General features: G+C 46.7%; 1 protein-coding gene and 1 long non-coding RNA gene across 4 annotated transcripts in view; one reads left to right on the forward strand and one right to left on the reverse strand.

Moving 5' to 3' along the window:
• Positions 1 to 18,289, forward strand: part of Elovl5 (ELOVL fatty acid elongase 5) — a 66,935-nt gene extending 48,646 nt beyond the window's left edge. For all 3 annotated transcript variants that reach the window (XM_087560328.1, NM_134382.2, XM_087560327.1), the window contains 5 exon segments: positions 9,694 to 9,771; positions 10,673 to 10,844; positions 13,659 to 13,783; positions 15,381 to 15,515; positions 16,482 to 18,289. In XM_087560328.1, coding sequence (XP_087416454.1) covers positions 9,694 to 9,771; positions 10,673 to 10,844; positions 13,659 to 13,783; positions 15,381 to 15,515; positions 16,482 to 16,625 — 654 coding nt within the window. In that variant the 3' untranslated portion in view covers positions 16,626 to 18,289.
• LOC148004259 (uncharacterized) overlaps positions 1 to 19,059 on the reverse strand; it is a 44,470-nt gene extending 25,411 nt beyond the window's left edge. The window contains exons 1-2 of the long non-coding RNA XR_015627913.1: positions 18,459 to 19,059; positions 144 to 323 (exon numbers count right to left, since the gene is read on the reverse strand). This is a non-coding gene — a long non-coding RNA (uncharacterized LOC148004259). The remainder of the gene's footprint in view (positions 1 to 143; positions 324 to 18,458) is intronic.
• Between the last annotated feature and the right edge of the window lie 2,602 nt (positions 19,060 to 21,661).

Consider the following 21,661-nt stretch of genomic DNA (forward strand, 5'->3'; position numbering starts at 1 on the left):
GATGGCCTTCCTTTCCCTGCCTCCAGAGTGAAGTAAGCCCTTCTGACCACCACAAGGGAACACATTCTCTGAACTGAACCAGAATAAACCCTTCTGTCCACCTCTCAAGTCGCTTTTATAAGGTAAAAGGGACCAATACAAACCTGTGCTTTCAGGAGCGACTTTCCCTTATTCTGATTCTGCACCAGCAAGCTGGCAAAGCTGCTTCTGATCCGTTGTTACAGTGTTACTCCAGGCGGCCTCTCAGGCAGCTGCTCTACTCGGATGTGGAGCTGTTTTGATGTGTCTGCTCTTCTCTCACTGCGCCTCTGACCTCTGAGGCCCTGCATGGAGAGAGAGCATCTAATTGTCTGGTTTGATGTAGTCCAAAGGGCAGCTAGTCCTGCCCAGTCTGCGCTTCCCACACTGATCCAGGACTCTGCAGCCACTGTCAGAGAAGCAGCATCAGTGTTGTACAGTGCCTTTCCCTCGCTCACCCTAGGGCTGCTCCCAGGGTCTGGGGGTTACTCTGGGCTCCCCCAGGCTGTCTGCTTAGCTCTGCATAACCCACAAACACCAGCTCTTTGATTCCTCCTCCCTCCCCACCAGCCTCTTCGGTATCTGTTCCACAGTGAAGTGCCTTTGTGGTATTCCATGAACATCCCACTGCAGCCCAGTCCACACTCACAGACCAACCACTGGCTTACGAGACAGACAGACAGACACCTGCAATGAAAAGGTCCCCTCTTCAGCTCCTCATTATTTCGGTTGTCTACACCACAGGAATAGGAAAAAGGCCAATATGAGAACCACATTTTTACACTATTTAACAATCAGACTTAAGTTAAAGGTTACAAATGGTTACTTTTTGAGTATATTTTTTCTCTAGTAGTTGTGTAGAGAATCATATGTTGTGAAAAATATGACCAAATTATCTTCCAGACACTCAGAGCCTTTAAAATTTTATGTAAAATGTATTCCCAAGAAGACAGGCGTGGTTTAGCATAAATCCAAACTTACTCTTTCTCTCCCCGTGCTGGATTACGTGTGTGTGCTGCTGTGCCTGGCTTTGCCGTGGGCTCCAGGGATCTGCACTCAGCCCTCAAGGTCATGCAGCAGGCTTTTCACCAACAAAGCCATCTCCTCATCTCCTCAGTCAGCTTTTAAAGACCCGATGGTACTCCCAGCTGAGCGTGGAGGCACATGCATGTCATAGCAGCCATCCTGGCTCCATAGCAAGTGTGAGGCCAGCCCAGGACCCATGAAACCCTGTCTCAAAACAAAACTTAAAAAACAAATACCCTACAGCTACCCCTGAGGTCATGCTTCTGAAGTAATGATTTAGCCTATGTGAATTCTTTTTTACATTAAAACAAGTGTTGTTGACATTCCAAGATAAGCTTCCCATATTAGAGTTTCTGGGGTTATGTGACATGACTGTCTTCTCCCAAGCATCTGAAGTTGTAGAAGAACTAGAATACAGACTTCTAAAGAACAAGAACAGGGCAGAGGAAAAGCTTAACCTTCCTGGTTGGCACTGACGCAGTAGACTGGGTGTGCACTGGATATGTGTTCCACCTGGATGGTTCCCGCCGTTGTTCAGGTTGCCAAGAGCTCACACTGATGGTTTGGGGGTTTTTTTTGGTTTTGTTTTTTGGGTTTTGGTTTTGTTTTTGTTTTTTTGAATTGTGCTTTGAAGGTCATAGTGTTTTATTGGGAATATGGGAGATTATCGTTTGATAGGCCGCTTACTGTGCTGGAGCCTCCTGTCCTCTGTAATTAGGGGTAGCCAAGCACCTCCCAAGTGACCTCTGGGCTCTCCCTTGCTTGGGGCTCTGATGTGGCCCCAGAGCAGTTGGTTGCTTTGGAAGTATTGTATTCTAAATTGTCTTCTTTTTCTTCTGGTTCTGGCTTCCCAAAATAGATAATGTTATTGTGGCAAAACAGGATTTGGAGAAAGTATTTTGTTTGCCAGAATACTTTGGGAAGGATTTTGGTTCTTTGCCTTCCTGCTTAAGGAGGGTACAGAAAGCTGACTCAACTGGAGAGACCAGTGTTTGTAGGAAGCTCTGCAAGGTGTGCCCGGCCTCTTGACATTGTGACAAGACATTGTCACCAGAAAGTTCACACCATGGAATCATTACACACACACTCACCCCACCATGAGAGAAAGTTTAAACACTTTAAGTCTGTGCTTTTATGTCGGGGTCCTTTCATAGCTATCCTGGGGTGCACACGTGTAGGTTTTATGTCGGGGTCCTTTCATAGCTATCCTGGGGTGCACACGTGTAGGTTTTATGTTGGGGTCCTTTCATAGCTATCCTGGGGTGCACACGTGTAGGTTTTATGTTGGGGTCCTTTCATAGCTATCCTGGGGTGCACACGTGTAGGTTTTATGTCGGGGTCCTTTCATAGCTATCCTGGGGTGCACACGTGTAGGTTTTATGTTGGGGTCCTTTCATAGCTATCCTGGGGTGCACACGTGTAGGCTTTATGTCGGGGTCCTTTCATAGCTATCCTGGGGTGCACACGTGTAGGTTTTATGTCGGGGTCCTTTCATAGCTATCCTGGGGTGCACACGTGTAGGTTTTATGTCGGGGTCCTTTCATAGCTATCCTGGGGTGCACACGTGTAGGTTTTATGTTGGGGTCCTTTCATAGCTATCCTGGGGTGCACACGTGTAGATTTTATGTTGGGGTCCTTTCATAGCTATCCTGGGGTGCACACGTGTAGGTTTTATGTCGGGGTCCTTTCATAGCTATCCTGGGGTGCACACGTGTAGGTTTTATGTTGAGGTCCTTTCATAGCTATCCTGGGGTGCACACGTGTAGGTTTTATGTTGGGGTCCTTTCATAGCTATCCTGGGGTGCACACGTGTAGGTTTTATGTTGGGGTCCTTTCATAGCTATCCTGGGGTGCACACGTGTAGGTTTTATGTTGGGGTCCTTTCATAGCTATCCTGGGGTGCACACGTGTAGGTTTTATGTCGGGGTCCTTTCATAGCTATCCTGGGGTGCACACGTGTAGGTTTTATGTTGGGGTCCTTTCATAGCTATCCTGGGGTGCACACTTGTAGGTTGGACATTCCTGGATCATTGCCCTAAATAGGTAATACTTTGTTCCCTTACAACTGAAGTTCCTTGCTCAGAACTCTCCTGAGAGATCCAGGGGAAATAATACTTGCCCCTCAGTGTAGCTGCAGCTCTTCTCCTCAAGGGTTGCACAAAGTGGAGAGGGAAGAGGTGAGTGCAGTCCAAGCACCTCCTCCCTACTCCTCGCCCACCTCCAGAGGGTAGAAGGGAAAGAATACGTTCCCCCCCCCCCCCCCCGAGAGCTTGGATCACATTCTGCAGACTCCTCAGACCTCTGAGAACTTAACTCTCTATTGAAGTAATGAAGTATATGGGAAGACTACAAGTTCCCCACCCCCCTCATTCTCTGTCTCTGTCTCTTTCTCACTCTCTTGTTCTCTCTCTTCTTTCTTTTGAGATAGGATACCTCTACGAAGACCTGACTGCCTAAAATAGATATTCTCCTGCCTCTGCCTCCCAGGGCAGGGACTCAAAGGTCTGTAGCACCACCCACCACCCCATCTTACAGGTTAAAGCCAAGTTTTGCAAAGCAGACTGCAGTAGGCTGGCTGTAGAGTTTTAACCTCCTCAAAGGGCCCTGGCAGGAGCTCCGGTTTTGCCCTAGCTGTAGATTCTCAAGGGTTGGAGCAGAAATACCATGGTTGTGGCTAGAATCATATCAGACTTACATGGCACCTATACTAATGCCCTGCACCAGACTCCTCATTTAATGGTCTGTTTCAAGGTTTCTGTCTCTTTCTGCAGAGGAAGCCTGAACAGTAAAACAGTCACAGCAATAAACCTTTAACACGAGAGGGCAAGGGCTAGTACTCAGAAGATTCCAGGCATGCCTGTTTCGGGTTAGCCTGTTTGCTCTGCGCTGAAGATAAGTGTGTGGGATCCTCCTTACGACTTAAGCAAGGAGGCCCCTTCATCTTTGTCATGTGGAGAAGAAGGAAGAACACTTCTGCAGACTGAAAGTCAGGCTTCCTCATTCCAGAGTGGCCTGCTACACTGTAGAGAAAATGGTGCCTTTGTCTTTGGAATAGCTTATGGTTGGCTAGAAGTCTGCTCAGGAGATAGATACAGGTAAAGGTCTTTTTCTCAGTTTCCTTCACGGAGAGAGTTGATAACAATTCAGAAACAGGCTTGGAAGGCAGAGGAGCCTAGAACTGCTGTGTGATGTGTGCTTGGATTTAGCCGGGTCTTTTCTTTGTCTCTGTTTCCTCTCTTAAAGCACTCACTCTACCAGATATAAAAACATACACATCCAAGCCAGCAAATCTGTGAAATGTCTTAGTAGCTCTTAAGAGCATTCCTCAGCTGGTACGCTGCTGTCTTTAAGCATTGGGAGTCTGTTTTCATTGCCTTCCGCTCGTCTGTTCAGGGCATGGTGTCCACATAACTTGCCCACCTCCTACCACCCAAAACAACCAACCCTTCTGACATCTTAGGACTTTGGGGCGAGGATAAAGCTTTTCCAATCAGACTCAAGTGTTTTCGATGACCTTGTTTCCCGTGAGGCTTTGGGAGCGTTCCAGAAAGGACTGTGTCGAAGGTTCTCCTTCGTTTGTGGTTAGAAGTCAGCTCTCACCACTAAAATCATTTTGTCCCTGAGTTGGGTCCCCTGGTCCTCACTGTGATGCAGTTATATTCTCTTAAGATGAAAAGATGCACAAACCCTGCATTGGCCGTTGAATTGTCTCCTAGGGAGAGAAGGAAGCCGCCTGCTGTGTTTTAATTATAGCTCTTCACATGCTCCTGGCCTAATTAAGGTTGCTTTACTCCAAGGAAGGAGAAAGCACATATGGCTTTACAGCAGCACTGCTTGTGTCATGGTTACTTGGGGAAGCCACGTCAGTAGTCCTCTTTGTCACCCTTGGACCAGTTAGTGGCACACACGGGGAGTGCGAAGACAGAGCAAGCTGTGTGTTGTGGCCTGCTTTTCCATCTGGAACAGTCTCTCCGCTGATCCCAAGAAGCCCCAGGCAGATAGGCGCCCTCCCTCTCAGCGCCTCATCCTGCCTGTCTCTTGAGCCCCTTGGCCCACCTCTGCGGTCATGCAGCCTCACCACAAATCAGCCTGTTGGAGAGAACCTGAGCCTGGGCCCTGCAGGGAAGCAATGGCTACAGGACCGTTCTTGGAGTGTCTTCTCTTGTGTGCTCTTTGTAGGGCTGGGAGGGGATCTCAGGCCTTTGCATCGAAGGTCTCTGGGGCCACTACTCATGGGCATCCCCCTGACTGGAATGAAGGGTAGAGAAGCTTCAATTACTGGCCCATTTGCAGAGACTCAGTAGAGATCCAGACAAATAAATGCTAGCCCAGGTCCGCAGTTTGGGATGTTTAATTATTCTGGCCTTTCTGACGTTTTCCACACATACCCCCCTCTGAAGTTTGGTAAATGGCGTTCTTCTTATGAACAGAATTCAGAAGCCTCCCATAAAATTTGAGCCTCTTTGAAATACTTTCAGATATTTTTTACTCTCTCTCTCTGCAAAGCAAAAATGAACTTAAGTCCCTCCCTCCAGACAGAACTGAGGTTTTTGTCTCCTGATATCTAGTACCTGTGGGTCATGACCCCACAGGGTGACACATCAGGTATCCTGCATATCGGATGATTCTGTTATTATTCATAACAGTAGCAAAATTACAGTTAGGAAGTAACAATGAGATAATTTTATGGTTGGGGTCACAGTAACATGAGGAAGTGTCTTAAATGATGGCAGCATTAGGAAGGTTGAGAACCACTGCTTTAGACGACTTTGAACTTCTGTCACTAGTTTCATATGGTTGGTTAACCCTCTCCTGTGTGTAAGTCTGTTGATGTGAGAGTCAGGGTCCCCCAGAGCCTACAGAGGAGCATGAGACCCTCATGGCTTACTTTCCTTATGAAAACTTCACTGCGTTATCTGTGACGTTTGACAAGAAGCGTTTCCTTTTGGTATCTCAGAAGATCTATTGCATTTCAGTCTTGGGACGGAGAAGGGACAGTGAACAGCACACTTTGAAAGGACAGTGATCAGCTGAGCAAAGTAAGAGAAGCCACGAAAGATCAGGCTTACAGGAAGGAGGGAGAGTCATGGAGAAAATAGAATTTGAACTGAACTTTGGAAGATAGAAGATCTGGAGACGTAGGGTGCCTGAAGACATTCCTAGGTGGTAGGAATAAACGGCCATTGGGCCATTGCAAACACTTATTATGCTCGTGTTAGGAGCCTTATTGGACGAGATGAACAGTTCACAGTTCATATCCCCGGCCTCTCAAGATAACCTTTCTGATGCAAGACACTGTGCCAGGGGCCTAAGGCTTGCACAGATGGAGACCCTAAAGCTGTGCCTCTGTCCCAGCACAGGTTTTACAGGTCAGTACAGCCATTGACCTCAGTGATGGCTAAGGAAGTGTGTATCTGGGAAAGTATCTGGATACAGTAGCTTGTAGGTACAGAGGTGGAGGGGAAACCTGAGAGGTTCATCGTAGAACATGAAGACCAGCACTGTGCTGGGGTTGGAGGTTTTGTTAGGAAGGCAGTAACAAATCTTTAAAGTGTTTTAAGTGTGGAATTCAGTGCATTGAGAGGCTCACTGGCCCTAGTGGCAGTCCCGGTGGAGAGAGTGTGACCGTGAAGGCTGCCTCCACAGGGATCTCAGGGTGGGGGAGGTGTGGTAGGCACAGGCCAAGAGCATGGTCACCAGTGAACCTGGTGTATGTGGCCAGTTGTTGCTGACAGAGCTCACTCACTTCCCAGTGCCCAGGCTTGACTTCTGTCCTCCAAGGGTCGTGTAGAGATTTTCTACTTCTATCCTAGGCTGTAGGAAAGGGCAAGAAGGATTTCGAGTTAATTTGCTTATAGAAGGAAGTTCTACCTAGATTCGTTTGGAAACAAAACCAAAAAAGAACCACATGTCAGGAGGGACCCACTGCTCAGTTAACAAGAGCCTTCCTTGTTAAGAGGCACCTGCAGGGTTATAAAGGGGGTGCTTGCCCGATTTCCTACGGAGCAGCCCCACCTGTCACAGGAGATAGTCTTCTCAAGTGAAGTGGTCATCTGATCTAGGATACCAAGGTGGTAGCTAGAGAAAATAGTAATGGTAGGGTCTAGAACGTGACTTTCATTGTTGCTTTGATAGTTGTGAGACAGTCTCACTATTTACCTTGTCTGGTGTTGAACTTGTTATATAGACCAGGCTGGCCACAAATTCACATAGATCTGCCTGCCTCCATCTCCCAAAGGAAAGTAAAAGTGGGTGCCAGCATACCTTGCCCTTTTGGTATCTCGGGATATTCTGCATTTCTTTCACAGGACAAAGGAAGAACTTGTGTCAGTCGTCTCTCCAGTCAGGTCTCCAAAGGCCCAAGCCTACTCCTCACTCTGACATTGATTTTTGACATTAGATTGGATAAAAAATGTAGCAGTATGTCTTCCAGTCCTTGTCCAAACATTCTGCTTGCTATAGGGCATCTGTACTGTTCACCAGGCTGAGTACTTGTCCGAGGGCAGTGGGAGAGCAACTGGAGCCTTCTGGATCATAGCCTAATTATCACTACGCAGACCAACCCTGGTGGAGCACTCCACGCTACCTGCCCCAGTGTCCTGGGTTCCAGAATGAAAGACAAAGACAGACGGTGTCTGTCTGTCTCTGTCTCTCTCTCTCTCTCTCTCTCTCTGTGTATTTTAATATGCCTTAAGCAACTCAGTGGCTGAGCCACTTCCTACCCTCTTCGAGGCTGATGTACCTTCCTGTATTCCACCTCATCACTTACTAAGCTTTTCTTCCGTCTTGGCTGACCAGACCCAGACTGCATCCCTCTCGGATTGAATTTCCCAACACCTACATGGTGGCTGTGTTCTCTGTCTAGTGTCTAGCACCTCTCAGGCATGGTATCCACTCTTTCCCAGAGTGGCATCACTTTCTCCCCTTCCTTAGTCTCTTGCCCAGGAATCCTAACATCCTGCCTCTTATCTCCCTACCTAGCCATTGACCACTGGCAACTTTATTTACCAATCATAACCAACTGAGGACAGAGTTCCTCAGCGAGTTACAGTGGATATGGAGATTCTTGTACAACTTTGGGGATGAAATTAACATAATACAAGCAGCACTGACCAAGTCCACAGCATGGCTTGCAGTTACCCTTTCCCTCAGACACTTTCTCACTGAGCTCAGTAGGTGAAGCCACTGGTTTACAGTCTGAGCCACACACTAAATTCTCTTGAGAACTTTGAAAGAGGTCCCTTGAGGTTTGTTTTATGGTCTAGGTGAGGTCAGGCACCTAGTAATTCTTTCACGATCCCAGGGTGACAGTGCTGTGTAGCTACAATGGGACCCACAGTTGTTTTCCAAATTTCATATGATCAGAACCACCTGTTAAGACACTGGCTGGCTGGTAAAACCACAGCACTCAAAGGCTGGAAGGAAAATGAGAATTTCAACCCAGGTTACCTGAGGCCTCTCTCGAATCCCATATTGGTTCATAAATTCCAAGGTCACAAGATCTGGGGTAGGGCCTAAAGCTGTTAGCAACAAGTTCCTGGGTGGTGTAAGATCTGGGATTAGAGACAATACTTTGAAGCAACATCATTAGATTCTCAAGAATTTATGATCGGGCACTTTGAGTGCTAACCTTGGTGATCTACCCCAGGGTTTCAGATCCTGAAGGTTTGTGATAGTTCAAGATTGCATTTTGCTAGGGGTCCTCGGTGCTCATGGTAGGCTGGACAGGGGTACACACTTTGATGCTGGTGACTGGGTCCTTGTGTGTGCTTCATATGTGGATAGCGTGAGGCTCAAAATACCATCTCAGGAACCTCCTGGCATTCTGTGGCCCTCAGGGACACATGAGATTGTTCTAGACTACAGAAAAGCAAACAAGCAGAGAGCTATGGTATTTATCGATAAATTGCATACAGTAGGTGTTAGGAACATAGTGGGCGGGCAGCATTGAAATAGAATAGTTAAACTTTCTAGCCTGACCATTAGAGTAGGTCTCATCATAGGCTACACATCTCACTATGTGCCAATGAGGAAACAGGCCCTGTCACTGAGCCAGTGACAACTACAACTTGCATGCCAGTTCTGGGGTCCTTTCTGTGTCTGCAGACGGCTGATCTGTAAGTCTAGAGGGAGACACAGCAACAGGAAATAAAAAGGAATAGGAAGATGGACTATGTTCGTCCTAGTGTTAAATGCTGGCTCCAGGCCAGTGGTTTTGGTACTGGCAATTGAAGAACTTGTTAGAATTACAAATCTTGAGCCCCCACCCTTGGGGAGTCCATGGCTGGCTCATACAGATGGCTCCAACCTGTACAGTCAGGTTTCAGGAGCCTAAGCTTAGGGAAGGTGACCTGAGAGACAGGATGACATCTGGAGTTGGATGGGTCTGGGCACGCCCAAGCGGCAGGTGAAGAAAGGGTTTCTGACGGCAGCGTCCTGGGAGTGCCTTCAAGCTTCACCTCCCAGTATGGAGACTAGACAAAAGTGCTGGCAGGGTTGAAAACTTTTCTCTTCACTGATCGCTCTGACCGTTTTACTTTCAACGAACTTGACTCCGTAGAGCCCCAAGTTAATTTTCGCATACTGTAGACTAACAGAGTTCTGTTGAACAGGTTTCTGGTGTAGCAACTAATTTTCCTCCTCTTTCAGTTGGTGACAGGTGTGTGGGAAGGCAAATACAACTTCTTCTGTCAGGGAACACGCAGCGCAGGAGAATCAGATATGAAGGTATTGTTTCAGGGTTATGGGGGTGGGGGTGTCTGTGTATTTGCTTTTTTTTTACCCCCCTGATAAAAAAACTTACACAAAAGACAAAAGAGACAGTAGCCTCTCAATCCTGATAATTCCTGTTGACATTTTCAAAAGAGAAAGAAGAGGCGGGTGTGTGGTGTGATGATTTGAACATGAAGGGCATAAATAAAATGAAAACTGAATCCTCCTCCTCTCTGTAAAAGAAACTCCTGTGAACAGTTGACAGGTGTCATATTTACATAAAAGACCATTTGATTTAAAATCGCTCTTGTAAGTACCCTCTGAGTAGCGATGGTAAAGGTAAAATCCATTATCCACTCTGAGAATTGGAGTCTGTTGAACAGGAGGCCGGCAGTCAAACCCAGCATGGCCAGCGCTTCCTTTGAGCATTTCAGTTGGACCAGAAACAGGTACTGACGTCTTCGTCCCATTTCCTTCCTTCATGATTCATACTTCCTCACACCAGGCCCTCAGGCCCCAGCATCCTCCTCACTTGTAGCAGCTCTGGACTACGGGACAGCACTGCTGAGCCTGGAGCTTCCGCCCAGGGCTTTTTGGTCTGACTTAGTTGCTTTGAGACAGTCTTTTGTAGCCTTGGGTTCTTTCTACATAGGAAGAGGATTCTGGACTCTCGATCCTCCGCTTCTCTACCTCCCAGTCCTGGGCTGTGCAAGAGTGTGTGCGGAGCCCTTTGACGACATTTCAGTTCTCCAGGATCACATGTTCATTGATTAAAGGCACTCACAGTGGCCAGAGCTGTCACTGGATGGCAGCAGGGGCCAGTGGGGCTCTCCCAGCTTTATAAGGAAGTGGGCATCATGTCGCCGATGTCGTAATGGGAAGTAACGGAGGTAAACTGTGAACCTTTTGTTCCTAGGTTATTCGTGTCCTCTGGTGGTACTACTTTTCCAAACTCATAGAATTCATGGACACCTTTTTCTTCATTCTTCGTAAGAACAACCACCAGATCACAGTCCTGCACGTCTACCACCATGCCACTATGCTCAACATCTGGTGGTTTGTCATGAACTGGGTTCCCTGCGGCCATTGTAAGTAATAGGATGTTTGGAGAACATGTGACAGAGACAGACTGGAAACTTAGCCTCAGAAAAATGTTCTCTCTGTAAATTTTCAAGTTAAGCTTTTGAGTCTGTGTGCAAGTTTTTTCTTTTTTATTTAGTATTATTATTACTACTACTATTATTTCAGTAAGCACACACTGAAGGTTTCATTGTGACATTTTCCCCTGTCATACTTACCTCTCATTTGTCCCTTCTCCCCACCTTCTTGTGTCTCCTTTACCCTTCCACTTCATGTCACATATTTTAGACAGAGTAATCAATCCTAAACAGAAAGACAACGCTGAAGCTCTCACAAGGCCCAATCCAAGATTATACCACAGAGCCGGGGGTAAGAACACTGTGGTATAGACACAAAGAGGGACTGTAGACTAAAGGAGTAGAAGACCAGAAAGTAAATCACACATCTATTTACCGCATACTCTTTGACAAGAAATGATCATTGCTTTAAAAAAGAACAAATGCTTCATTAGCAGACAGACTGTGAACTCAATACACAGTTCAGCAAAGGCAACCCACAGGCCCAGTGAGAGCTTTAAAAGGGTTCCGCATCCTTTAGCTGTCAGGAAAAAGAGATCCCATCTCACTTCAGATAGGTTATCATCAAGGACACAAACCACTGGGGGATGTAGCTCAGTGACTTGGCCGTGTCAGCGAGGTGCGCTAGGTTCAGTATCCATAGAGGCAAGATGCTGGCAAGGACACGGGATTCTACTCACTCCTAGTGCTGCTCCATACTCAGTGATGCTGTGGGAGTCAGCGTGGAGACCCCTCAGACACTGAAACTAAAACTTCCGTTTGAACTTGCTGTATTGCTCTTGGGTAAATAGCCAAAGACTCCAATTAACATACCACAGAGATACAAGCACATTACTGGTTATGGCTGCTCTCCTCACAATGACTGACAAATGGTAGCAGCCTGGGTGACCAAGCACAGATGAAAATGCACAGTGGCATTTTCTGCAGGCATAAATCGTGTGTGCCGTTTGCAGGAAGATGGAGGCCGCTGGACATCATGTTAAGTGAAGTTAGCCAGACTCACATACTGCACATGTAAACCTAAATATAAAATCCTGTGTGTGCATGAGGTCACAAAACTGGAAAACGTATCATGAGAGGGCAGGAAGCGATCTTAAGGGAGGTAGGAGAGTGCGCGGGTGATGGAGTGTGTGTAAGAACAGAAGGGACTGCTGGGGGTGTGGGGGGTGAGGAAGGGAGCACGTCACAGGGAAGGACACTGTTGGGGACGGGAGAAATGATAACCAAGCAGCAACCAGAATGTATGAAGATGCCGCGATGAAACCCATTGTTTTCTCTGCTAATTTAGGAGTTACGTAAGCCAAGCCTCCTCAATAGATAGATCTGGAAAAATTAGACATCCATGTGTAAAACAGGGAAGCAAAAACTCAGACCTCTCACTTACTCTGCACACAATCAGTTCTAAATAGGCCAGGGGCTTAAAGTAAGGTCAGAAATTCTGAACCTGCCAGAGGAAACCAGTGGCTTCAAGAACCAGGCCTGTATAGGCGGGGACTTTGTGAAAAGGCCTGGGGTTGCCTTTAACAATAGTTTGTGTGGCCTAGGGGCATAGAACCTTTCTCTGGTGTTGTTCTCTGCTGATTGCGATGGGGAACAGCAGCCTGGGCACATTAAGGAGTAGGGAGTGAGTAGGCAGGTAAGTCGGCTTGCTGCCAAGCTGATGACCTGAGTCTAAACCCCAGACCTGTGTGGTGGAGGAGAGAACCAACCCTCACAATCCTTGTTCTGTCTGGTGTGGAGGGCGAGTGTCATGGATTAGGCAAGCTACACATTAGGAAGTCCCCATCCAGTCTGACAGAGTGAAACTATACAGTCTCTAAAACGTGTATCAAGCTTTGCTGGTTTTAAAGGTTGGGTATGGTTGGATTCCACGTAGGCTCCAGAAAGTATCTCAGGCACAGGGTCTTCTTCCTAACCCTGGAGAGTTTGCGGGGATCTCTGGATCTGCCCCCAACATGGTTGCTCGTTCTCTCTGCCCACGGAGATTCACAGCTCTAACTCTGAGCTGTAGGTTCATAACTGAGACAGACTTTGTAAATACAGTACCTTTAGGGAGTGGCTTGGAGGGAAGGGATAGCCCAGAAGGATGGGCTGAGTTCTAAAACTCTGGAACTGATGTCTGCTGTCCATCCCACATCACCTGTGGATAAGCTAGCCCAGATTCTAGTAGGGGCAGCCCTCCATTTGATTACATTTGAGGAGTAATTTAAATTTCAAGATACCTCATAGGACATCTAGCCCCACTGGCCGGTAGAGAGCTAGAGAGTGTACGTGACCTATGTGAGGGCTGCAGGACCAGTGTCGTAGCCACCAAAACTCCTCCTATACAACCTGGCACGTCTGAAAAGCCAATGGCTTCGCTTCGCCTCATGATTTACTGTTGAGAATAAAAGTATTTTAAAAGTGAAATTCTACCGGAAGTTGGAAGTTGTGTGATAAACGGGTCTTTCATTGTAGGCGTTCGGGAGGAGGACCGTGCCTCCGAGTCTGCCAGCCACACCTGCAGGGCACAAGCTAGGCATAGCAGGTCTGTGACTCTGGGTGCAAGGTGTCCTGGTGGCCTGCCTGCCCCGCCCACCCAAATGGAGACTGAGTTTTCATTCCACATCCAAGTAGCACTTAGAGCTGCAGTGTTCGTCACCCTCTTGGTTCAGAAGAATTTCGCCAGCTCCAAAATTGTCTTGGATTTCCCACACCGGTTACTTAAACCACTCTAATGCCTCCTCCCTCGCCTTATTCCCGCAGCGTACTTCGGTGCGACGCTCAACAGCTTCATCCACGTCCTCATGTACTCGTACTATGGCCTGTCCTCTGTCCCTTCCATGCGTCCCTACCTCTGGTGGAAAAAGTACATCACTCAGGGGCAGCTGGTGAGTAACCTGGTCGCTGTGCCCAGAACTTGATCCCTGCCTGATCCAGACCCCTTCCAAGCCATCCTGTTGTTTAATGGAATCCAGTTGATCCAGTTAAACTTGTGGTAGGCAGATCAGGCAATGTTGTTGTTTCAAGTAGAGGGAGACCTGCGCTCTACTGGGGCTGCCTCAAATCTTAAGCGTCCAACTCGAGGTCAGGCTTTGTGTGTATAAGCATGTAATGTGCACACATGGACCTGGGTGTGCGCTCTCATTTCCAAGATGAAGATGAAAACCGCTTCCCTATGCTCCCAGGAGGTTCAGGTAGAACTTTGGTGCTGAGTCCAGAGCGCCTGTATTTACTACACAGTGAAAGCTCTTGGGTAAGGTGGGTGCCAGGTGACCACTCTACTCTGACCCTGGTATCGGAGTCCTTGGTAGAAGCTCCCGCTGCTTCAGATGGTGGCCCCTGGCAGAGGCAGGCCAACAACTGTCTGGTCTCCATGACTCTTGCCATTCTTTCTGCGCCTTGCCCAGTGGTCGGCCCATCGTAGTGTGTGTTCCTTTCCCCTCATGAAGCCCTCCTGAGTAATTAGTATACTGTTGCTAAACACTGGCCTGGTTTGTTTTGTGTGTCAGGCACTAATGCTAAGGATGGGATTCTGCGTGAGTTGTTTGGAATATTACCTCCATCTCATAGGTGAGCACATTAAAGCTGGAGGCTGGAGGACCAGCACCAAACCCTCCAGCCCAGTCCTGCTGTGTGCATTTGTTCCAAATGAATCTAATTTAGATCCCTGAATCAGTCTTGATTTTTCAGAATTTAAAAATAACACTGAGAGGTTGGAGCCCTTCTGCCTGGTGTTTCATTACCACCCTGCCAGCAGCTCTGCGGTCCTTGTTAATCTTTTTCTCACCTGTGAGGGAGGACAATCGTTCTTTAGCCTCCCCTGGTACAGACGAGAAAGGATGCAGAGACGGATTGGTGCTGTAATCATGGCTCTGGCAGACAGAATGTAAAAGAACACTGTACACGTTGCTGCCCTGCTGGGCTGCGTGCTGTCTGCCTGGGTCTTAGATTAAAGACCAGACTGAAGAAACAGGGAAACAGCTGCTGGGAGCCTCTGAGTCCTCAATGGGCTCCTGAGGGTGCTTGAGTAGTCAGGGCCTTTAACGCCTCTGCAGAGGATCATATGGGTCCACTTGCTTTCCAAGGTCACTCATCAGAAGGCCTTGAATTTTGGCCAAGAAGTGTTTACATGTTCATGACAGCCTTCGCCACACCAAAGTGAACACAGATACTGAGCAGGAAGTGAGTCAGTCAGACCGCACATCATGAGTAACATCATCGCTGGCCCTTTAAACGTGTGCCTCACTCCTTTCTCTTACCTCTCTGTGCTGAGTCATAGACTTTTGGGAAAAGGTGGTTTACGTAGCTTTGAGGACAGGGGGAACCTTTAGTAGGTGCATACGTACGTGCAGAGACAGACTAAAACCTAGTATAAAGAGCTACTAAGTGCTGGTTCAGGACACTGGATGGGGACACTGAGACATAGTCCCCTGGTAGGAACCCATCCCTGTGCAGCTGCCGCTCAACCCTGGCCTTTCCCTCTAGGTCCAGTTTGTGCTGACAATCATCCAGACCAGCTGCGGGGTCATCTGGCCGTGCTCCTTCCCTCTCGGGTGGCTGTACTTCCAGATCGGATACATGATTTCCCTGATTGCTCTCTTCACAAACTTCTACATTCAGGTGAGTCTCACCCTTCATCCCTTCACTCAGTGGGGCTGTGTGGAACACTGCTGGATGCTGGCACTGTGCTGTGTAGGGAAGGAGGGTTCACCAGTTTTGCTCTCCATCTGGTCCTGGGCATCGTGGGACCCAGGTGGGAAATAATGCCATGTTTAGTGAGTGCTTCACCACTTTTCTTTGGGTAACGCAGGGAAATAAAGAGGTGATTTTCGATCAGAAGTCTCAGCCCCACTGCCCTGCGGGTCATAGCTTCATAGTGTGAAGTTTTCATCACTACTCTGATTTAATTGAAACCTACTGTTAGGTCCCATTTTTCTTAGATGGCCACTGCTTGGGGCTTGATAGAAGTTTGTCTGTCTGGTGGTGCCCAGCCACCAGGCAGACACTGATGATTCTCCTCCTTTTGTGGCCAGTACCAAGTGGCTTCTGTCCCCACTGTCCCCTGGGCAGGAGCAAGGACAAAGGAAATGGGGAGAAAAGTCCAGTAGTTTGGAACAGCCACCTGGAGGCTCAGCGCCTGTTTCTCTTCTGTGCCACCATGTGTCTGTGTGTGAGTTGTTGACTCGAGCTTTGCTGGGGCCTGATAATAGGACCTTCCAGCTGCTCGTGGCACCGCCTGAGTGCCCAGATGGTTGCTGAAGCAGTAACAGACGTGGAAAGATAAGCAGTCACTTGTGTGGTAGAGTTGCTGCTAGCCAGTAGAAGCCAGTGTGGTCGCCTAGCCCATTCCTCCACCATCCGAAGAGACAAGGCAGAATGAGCAGAAACTGTATGTTGTCCTAAGTGTTTCTGTTCTGGCCTGGGGCTCAGAACATGAGCTAAGCCTCAGAAAGTTGGAAGAAACATAAAATGGCTATTTTATCACAGGAAGTACGTGGTGAGATTTATCAGACAAAGAAGCCTAGTTAGATGCTGACCAGTACAGTCAACTGATTGGCAGCCACTGATCTGCTTTGTGCATTTCAGACTTACAACAAGAAAGGGGCCTCTCGGAGGAAAGAGCACCTGAAGGGCCACCAGAACGGGTCTATGACTGCCGTCAATGGACACACCAACAACTTTGCTTCCCTGGAGAACAGTGTGACGTCAAGGAAGCAGCGGAAGGATTGACAAGCCGAGCCGAAGCCTCCAGACCAAGGCGTGTGATTGTAAGCACAGTATGAGTTGTGCCCTGACGCTCACAACAGCTGCTGTCATAGTCTGGCCCTACTATCTGCAGTGTGACTTATGTAGGACCGTTTTCATCAGTTCAAAACCCCTAGAATATGTATACAGATTATACAAGTAGGCATACGATTCTCTCACATTTCTGGGCTCTCATCGCCCCCCGCGCTAGACTGTGGAAAGGGAATGTTGTTGTAGTATACGACACTGCTGTTGCCTTATTAGTTGTAACACGATAGGTGCTGAATTGTGGTTCACAATTTAAAACACTGTAATCCAAACTTTTTTTTTTTTAAGTGTAGACCATGCATGTGACTGTAAATTTGTACAGTGTTGTTAACAGTAGAAGAACACACATGCCTTAAGACTTAAAAAGCAGGGCCCAAAGCTTATTAGTTTAATTAGGGTATGTTTCGACTTTGTATTCATTTGTAATAGCTCTGTTTAGAAAAATCAAATGCGTGATTTATGAAATTAGTGTGTGATGTGTAACTACAAGTGACTGGGAGATGCGAAACCTGACGGTACCTTCCGTTTTACATAAGCAGGCTCAAGTCTAGTGGGACAGTCAGTTTAACTTTTTAACAAATCTTATTTTTTTATTTTGAGTGCCACTATCAATGTGTTTAAAGAGGTGGGGAAAGGGTCCCAAGCATCTGGAGGCACTTATGTACCTGTCCCTGGTCCCCCAGAGTCTAGGGCCACTGTAGGGTGAGTAGGCCACTTTTTATTTCTGAAGTGCTTAGTGTTTTTATACAGGAGAGAAAATGGGCCATTCTGTTTCCCACCACTTGGAGAGAGGAAACTACCTTTCAGGAAAGGTGATTAGACATTTATTATGTGACAGTCACACACACGCCCAGTGATGGGAAACTGGTTGCCTGGGTCCAAATTTTTTTTGTTCTTTTCTGTAGTGCTACTTTGACATACCCTTCCTTTTAAAATGTGCCTAATTTACCAAGAGACCAGGAAGCACCGTAATCATTTTGAGGCAAAATTAAAGAGCTGGAGCACGCAGGAACTGGGTGTTTGGGGAGCAATCGCTTTATTCAGTGTAAATCTCGGTGGCATCTGTAATTTTTTTCTGCTTAGCATCTAAAGATTGATTTAAAGCGCTTGTTTAAAAGTAACAGATAGTGCGCTGGAGACGTTGGTCATACAAGTGGGGACTATTGTTACATGTGTCATCTTTAAAGTGTTGAAAGTTTAGCCTTTGAACACCTTCTGCATTGAAGAAAATTGATTGAACCACTCGTGACACATCCTAGAAGACAATTGACAATGTACAAACTAATTGTGGGTTTGATATTTATGTAAATACCAGTTTACCATGCTTTAATTTTGCACATTCATATTCTAAGGAGCCAGTTGGTCCTCATTAGCCTCTGTTTGGACGGAGTTGCAGCGTCTGTTTACATTGATCTTCTCTAATCTAGAGCGTCCATGTGTGTCTCCATCCGAGGGTACCGCTCGCAGGTTCTTTACATATCTTAGTACAAAACTATAACATTCAGTAGTGTGCTGTCAAAGTGTGCTTAGCTCATCTGGATATACCCACACTGTCAAATAATGTCTAAACATTAATCATTAAAACCTTTTTGATTACCCGGGCTGTGTTTTCTATTGTTCTATTATTCAGGGCGGTCAACTCTGTCACCTTGTAGGAGCTTAGGAAGTGGGCATGAATGCGGAATGTGGTTGAATCAGTCAGGGCTCTCTAGAGGAACAGAACTGATAGAATGAATCTAAATACAAGAGGAATTTAATAGAATGGCTTACAGGTTGTGGTCCAGCTAGTCCAACAAGGCTGTCGGCAAACTGAAGGTCCAAGAATCCAGTAGTAGTTCAGTCCGCGAAGCCGGATGTCTCAGCTGCTCTTCGTAAACACTGGAGTCCCAAAGCAGCATCTAATGCCACTGAAGGACTTGCTTGAATGGACACACTAACAAGAGTGAGAGCAAGCAGGCAAAGAGAAGGGAGCTTCCGTCTTCTCTGTCCCTATTATAGATAGGCTGCAGGTGTGGCCCGGATTAAAGTTGGGTCTTCTACCTCAGAGATCCAGATTTGAAGCAGGTCTTCCCTTCAGATGATTAAAAAACAAAATCCATTACTGCTGTGCCCAGCCATTTGAGTTGTAGTTCATTCTGTATGTGGTCAGGTTGACAGCCAAGAACTGCTATCACCTCCCCTGGCGAAGGACCCCAGGGGATAAAACACAGTGCCTTCCAACCCTGGATCCTCCTGCACTCCTCCTAGAGGTTCCAGCTCTGAGCATTCTCCTGGATCCTCCTCTCCTTCCTGGTATCCCACTCTGTCCCTTCATCTACAGGCTGTTGGCATAACTTCTCACTGTAGACAGTAAGTCCTCACATTTTTCTGTGAAGAGCAAGTAGGTTACGTTTCAGTTCACATGGCAACTATGTAACCCAGCCTTTGTAAGAGTACAAAACAGTCACAGGCATGTAAGCAAGTGGGTGGAGCTGTCTTGGATCGCTGTATGAAAAAACAAAAGACCTGAGCTGTGGATTGCTGAGTCTGCTGGGGAGAAATGGCATTCCCTCCTTCATCCCAAAGTCTTATCACTTTCTTAACAGCTTTTCCCAAATCCTGCCCTTCCTAACCTACCCAAGGCTTTTATCTCCCACCCATGTCTATGGGGAAGTGGGTGATTTAATTTAGGTGCGGTCAAGAAGATAATGGCAAATAAAGCTGGCTTAGAGTTACAGGCCAACCAGGATAATATAGAAAACATCAGAAGAGAAAAGTGAGGAGAAGACAGAAGAGAAATTGAAGTAACACCTCTCACTGAAAAGGCCAATTGTTGAGCCACAATCTAGGGCTCTCCTTAGCTAACAAGTGTCCTGGACTGAACTTAGGGCTGGCATCACCACACCAATGTGTGGTTTCTTGGTCCTTTGCTGCCACTACAACATTGAGGAAGATTGGTCCTGGTGCTTACGAAGGCTCCCCTTAATGCAGATTCTGACCTGCTGACATTTTACCTCACCAAGACTGTTCAATTTCCTCTCCTGGTGTTAGCTGTCAATCTCCCTCCTCCCCTGGGAGGAGTGAGTGGGTGAGAGAAGAGAACAAGGCCAGGCATGTTCCGTTTCTGTTTTCTGAGTTCTCTTGCCTCTGTAGACAGGAGCACCCTCCCTGGCCGCCTTCCAACTCAGGTGGAAGGTGGTGTAGCCTAATCTGAGAAGCCCAACTTGGGGATCACAAGGGCTCTTAGCCTCCACGACTGGGATCTCCAAGCACCCCACTCATTTCTGCCAAATACAAGTTGCTGCTTTACGGATCAGGCCCTGATTGGCTGCCCCAATTTGGCTGTCACAGAAATATGGCCTTTCTTCTGCTGAATCAGAGTTCAGAGCCTTACAAGTCTAAATGTTTGCAGTCTGCATTCCTAATTTTGCCAGATTTCCCTTTATTAATTTAAATTTTTCCTACATGCATATATTATACATTGACCGGATTCCCTCATCCCTCACTCCTTTGCGCCCTCCTCCTTTAGTCTGCTTTGTTTCCTACACAGTAATTCTTGTTGCTACCGTAGTCATGACTGTGTGTTTCTGCAGAAATCTAAGAAACAAATGAGGAAGATAACATGATTATTTCCAGTTACATCCATTCCCCTAAAAGTGACATGACTTCATCATTATGCCACACATACCCCCAAAATGTATATATGCTACTTTTTTTTTTTTTGGTTCTTTTTTTTTTTTTTCTTTTTTTCGGAGCTGGGGACCGAACCCAGGGCCTTGTGCTTCCTAGGCAAGCGCTCTACCACTGAGCTAAATCCCCAACCCCTATATGCTACATTTTTAACACCCAGGTTGGCTTCATAACACATTTGGGTAAATGGGGCTGGCCAGGGTGCACATAATCTCTGTCAAACACCGACTTGGCATCTTTTGGTTAAACACATTGGAGTCACCATGGCTGCGTACAGAGAGCTCTTTGGTAGTACAGCCAGTATTCATTCTTCAATTCATAAGCACAATGATTAATTTCTCTCTTCACTGTTTTTAACTTTCACTTCTTTGGTTCTTTCTATTTTAAGGTAGATGTTTTTGTGAGTTGAGATTGTTACTCTGAATTCTTAGTCTGTGTCACTTCAGAATGTAGGAAAGCTGTTGATTTTATTCCCTTTCTTATCTTAAACCACTGTATTGAATGAGAATGGAGAAAGCTTAGCCCTCTGTCTTGTTTCCCATTTTACTGAAAGTGCATCGAGTTTTCCCCACTTACTATAATGTGGCTGTAGGTTTGCTGTATAAAATCTTTATGATACTGAGATAAGTTTTGCCTTCATCTCTTCGGGCATTATCTCGAAGGGAATATTGGATAAAAGCCTTTTCGGTATTTATCGAGATGATCCTTGAGTGCATTTATGTGGTGTATTATTACATTTGCTGGTTTGAATATTCTTAATTATTTCTGCATCTTTAGAATACGATCAAGACAAATGATCTTTTTGATTTGTTCTTGAATTTCGTTTGCAAGCCTTGAGAATCTTTGACTTTATCTTCAGCCCTGAGATTAGCCTGTAATTTTCTCAATGTGTCCTTCTGGTTTTGGCACTAGGCATTTGTAGCACGTCTTTCTTTTCTGTTATATGCAGTGCTTTGAGAAGTGCTGGTGGTATCTCTTCTAAAGAAAAGAGCAGTGGGTCTGTCTGCTTCTGGACTTTTTGGTTGGGAGAGTCTTTCTTTTTTTTAAATTTATTTTATTTATATGAATACACTGTAGCTGTCTTCAGACACACCAGAAGAGGGATGGTTGTGAGCCACCATGTGGTTGCTGGGAATTGAACTCAGGACCTCTGGAAGAGCGGGTTGGTGCTCTTAACCACTGACCCATCTCTCCAGCCCGGGAGAGTCTTTCTTACTAGTTTAGCCTCACTACATGTCACGGATCTGTTTGGGTTTCTCCCACTCTTGGCTTAGCTTTGGTGGGCTGGTATCCATCTGGAAATC

The sequence above is a fragment of the Rattus norvegicus genome, chromosome 8 (assembly GCF_021556685.1).
Source record: "Rattus norvegicus strain SHRSP/BbbUtx chromosome 8, alternate assembly SHRSP_T2T, whole genome shotgun sequence".
Lineage (NCBI taxonomy): Eukaryota > Metazoa > Chordata > Mammalia > Rodentia > Muridae > Rattus > Rattus norvegicus.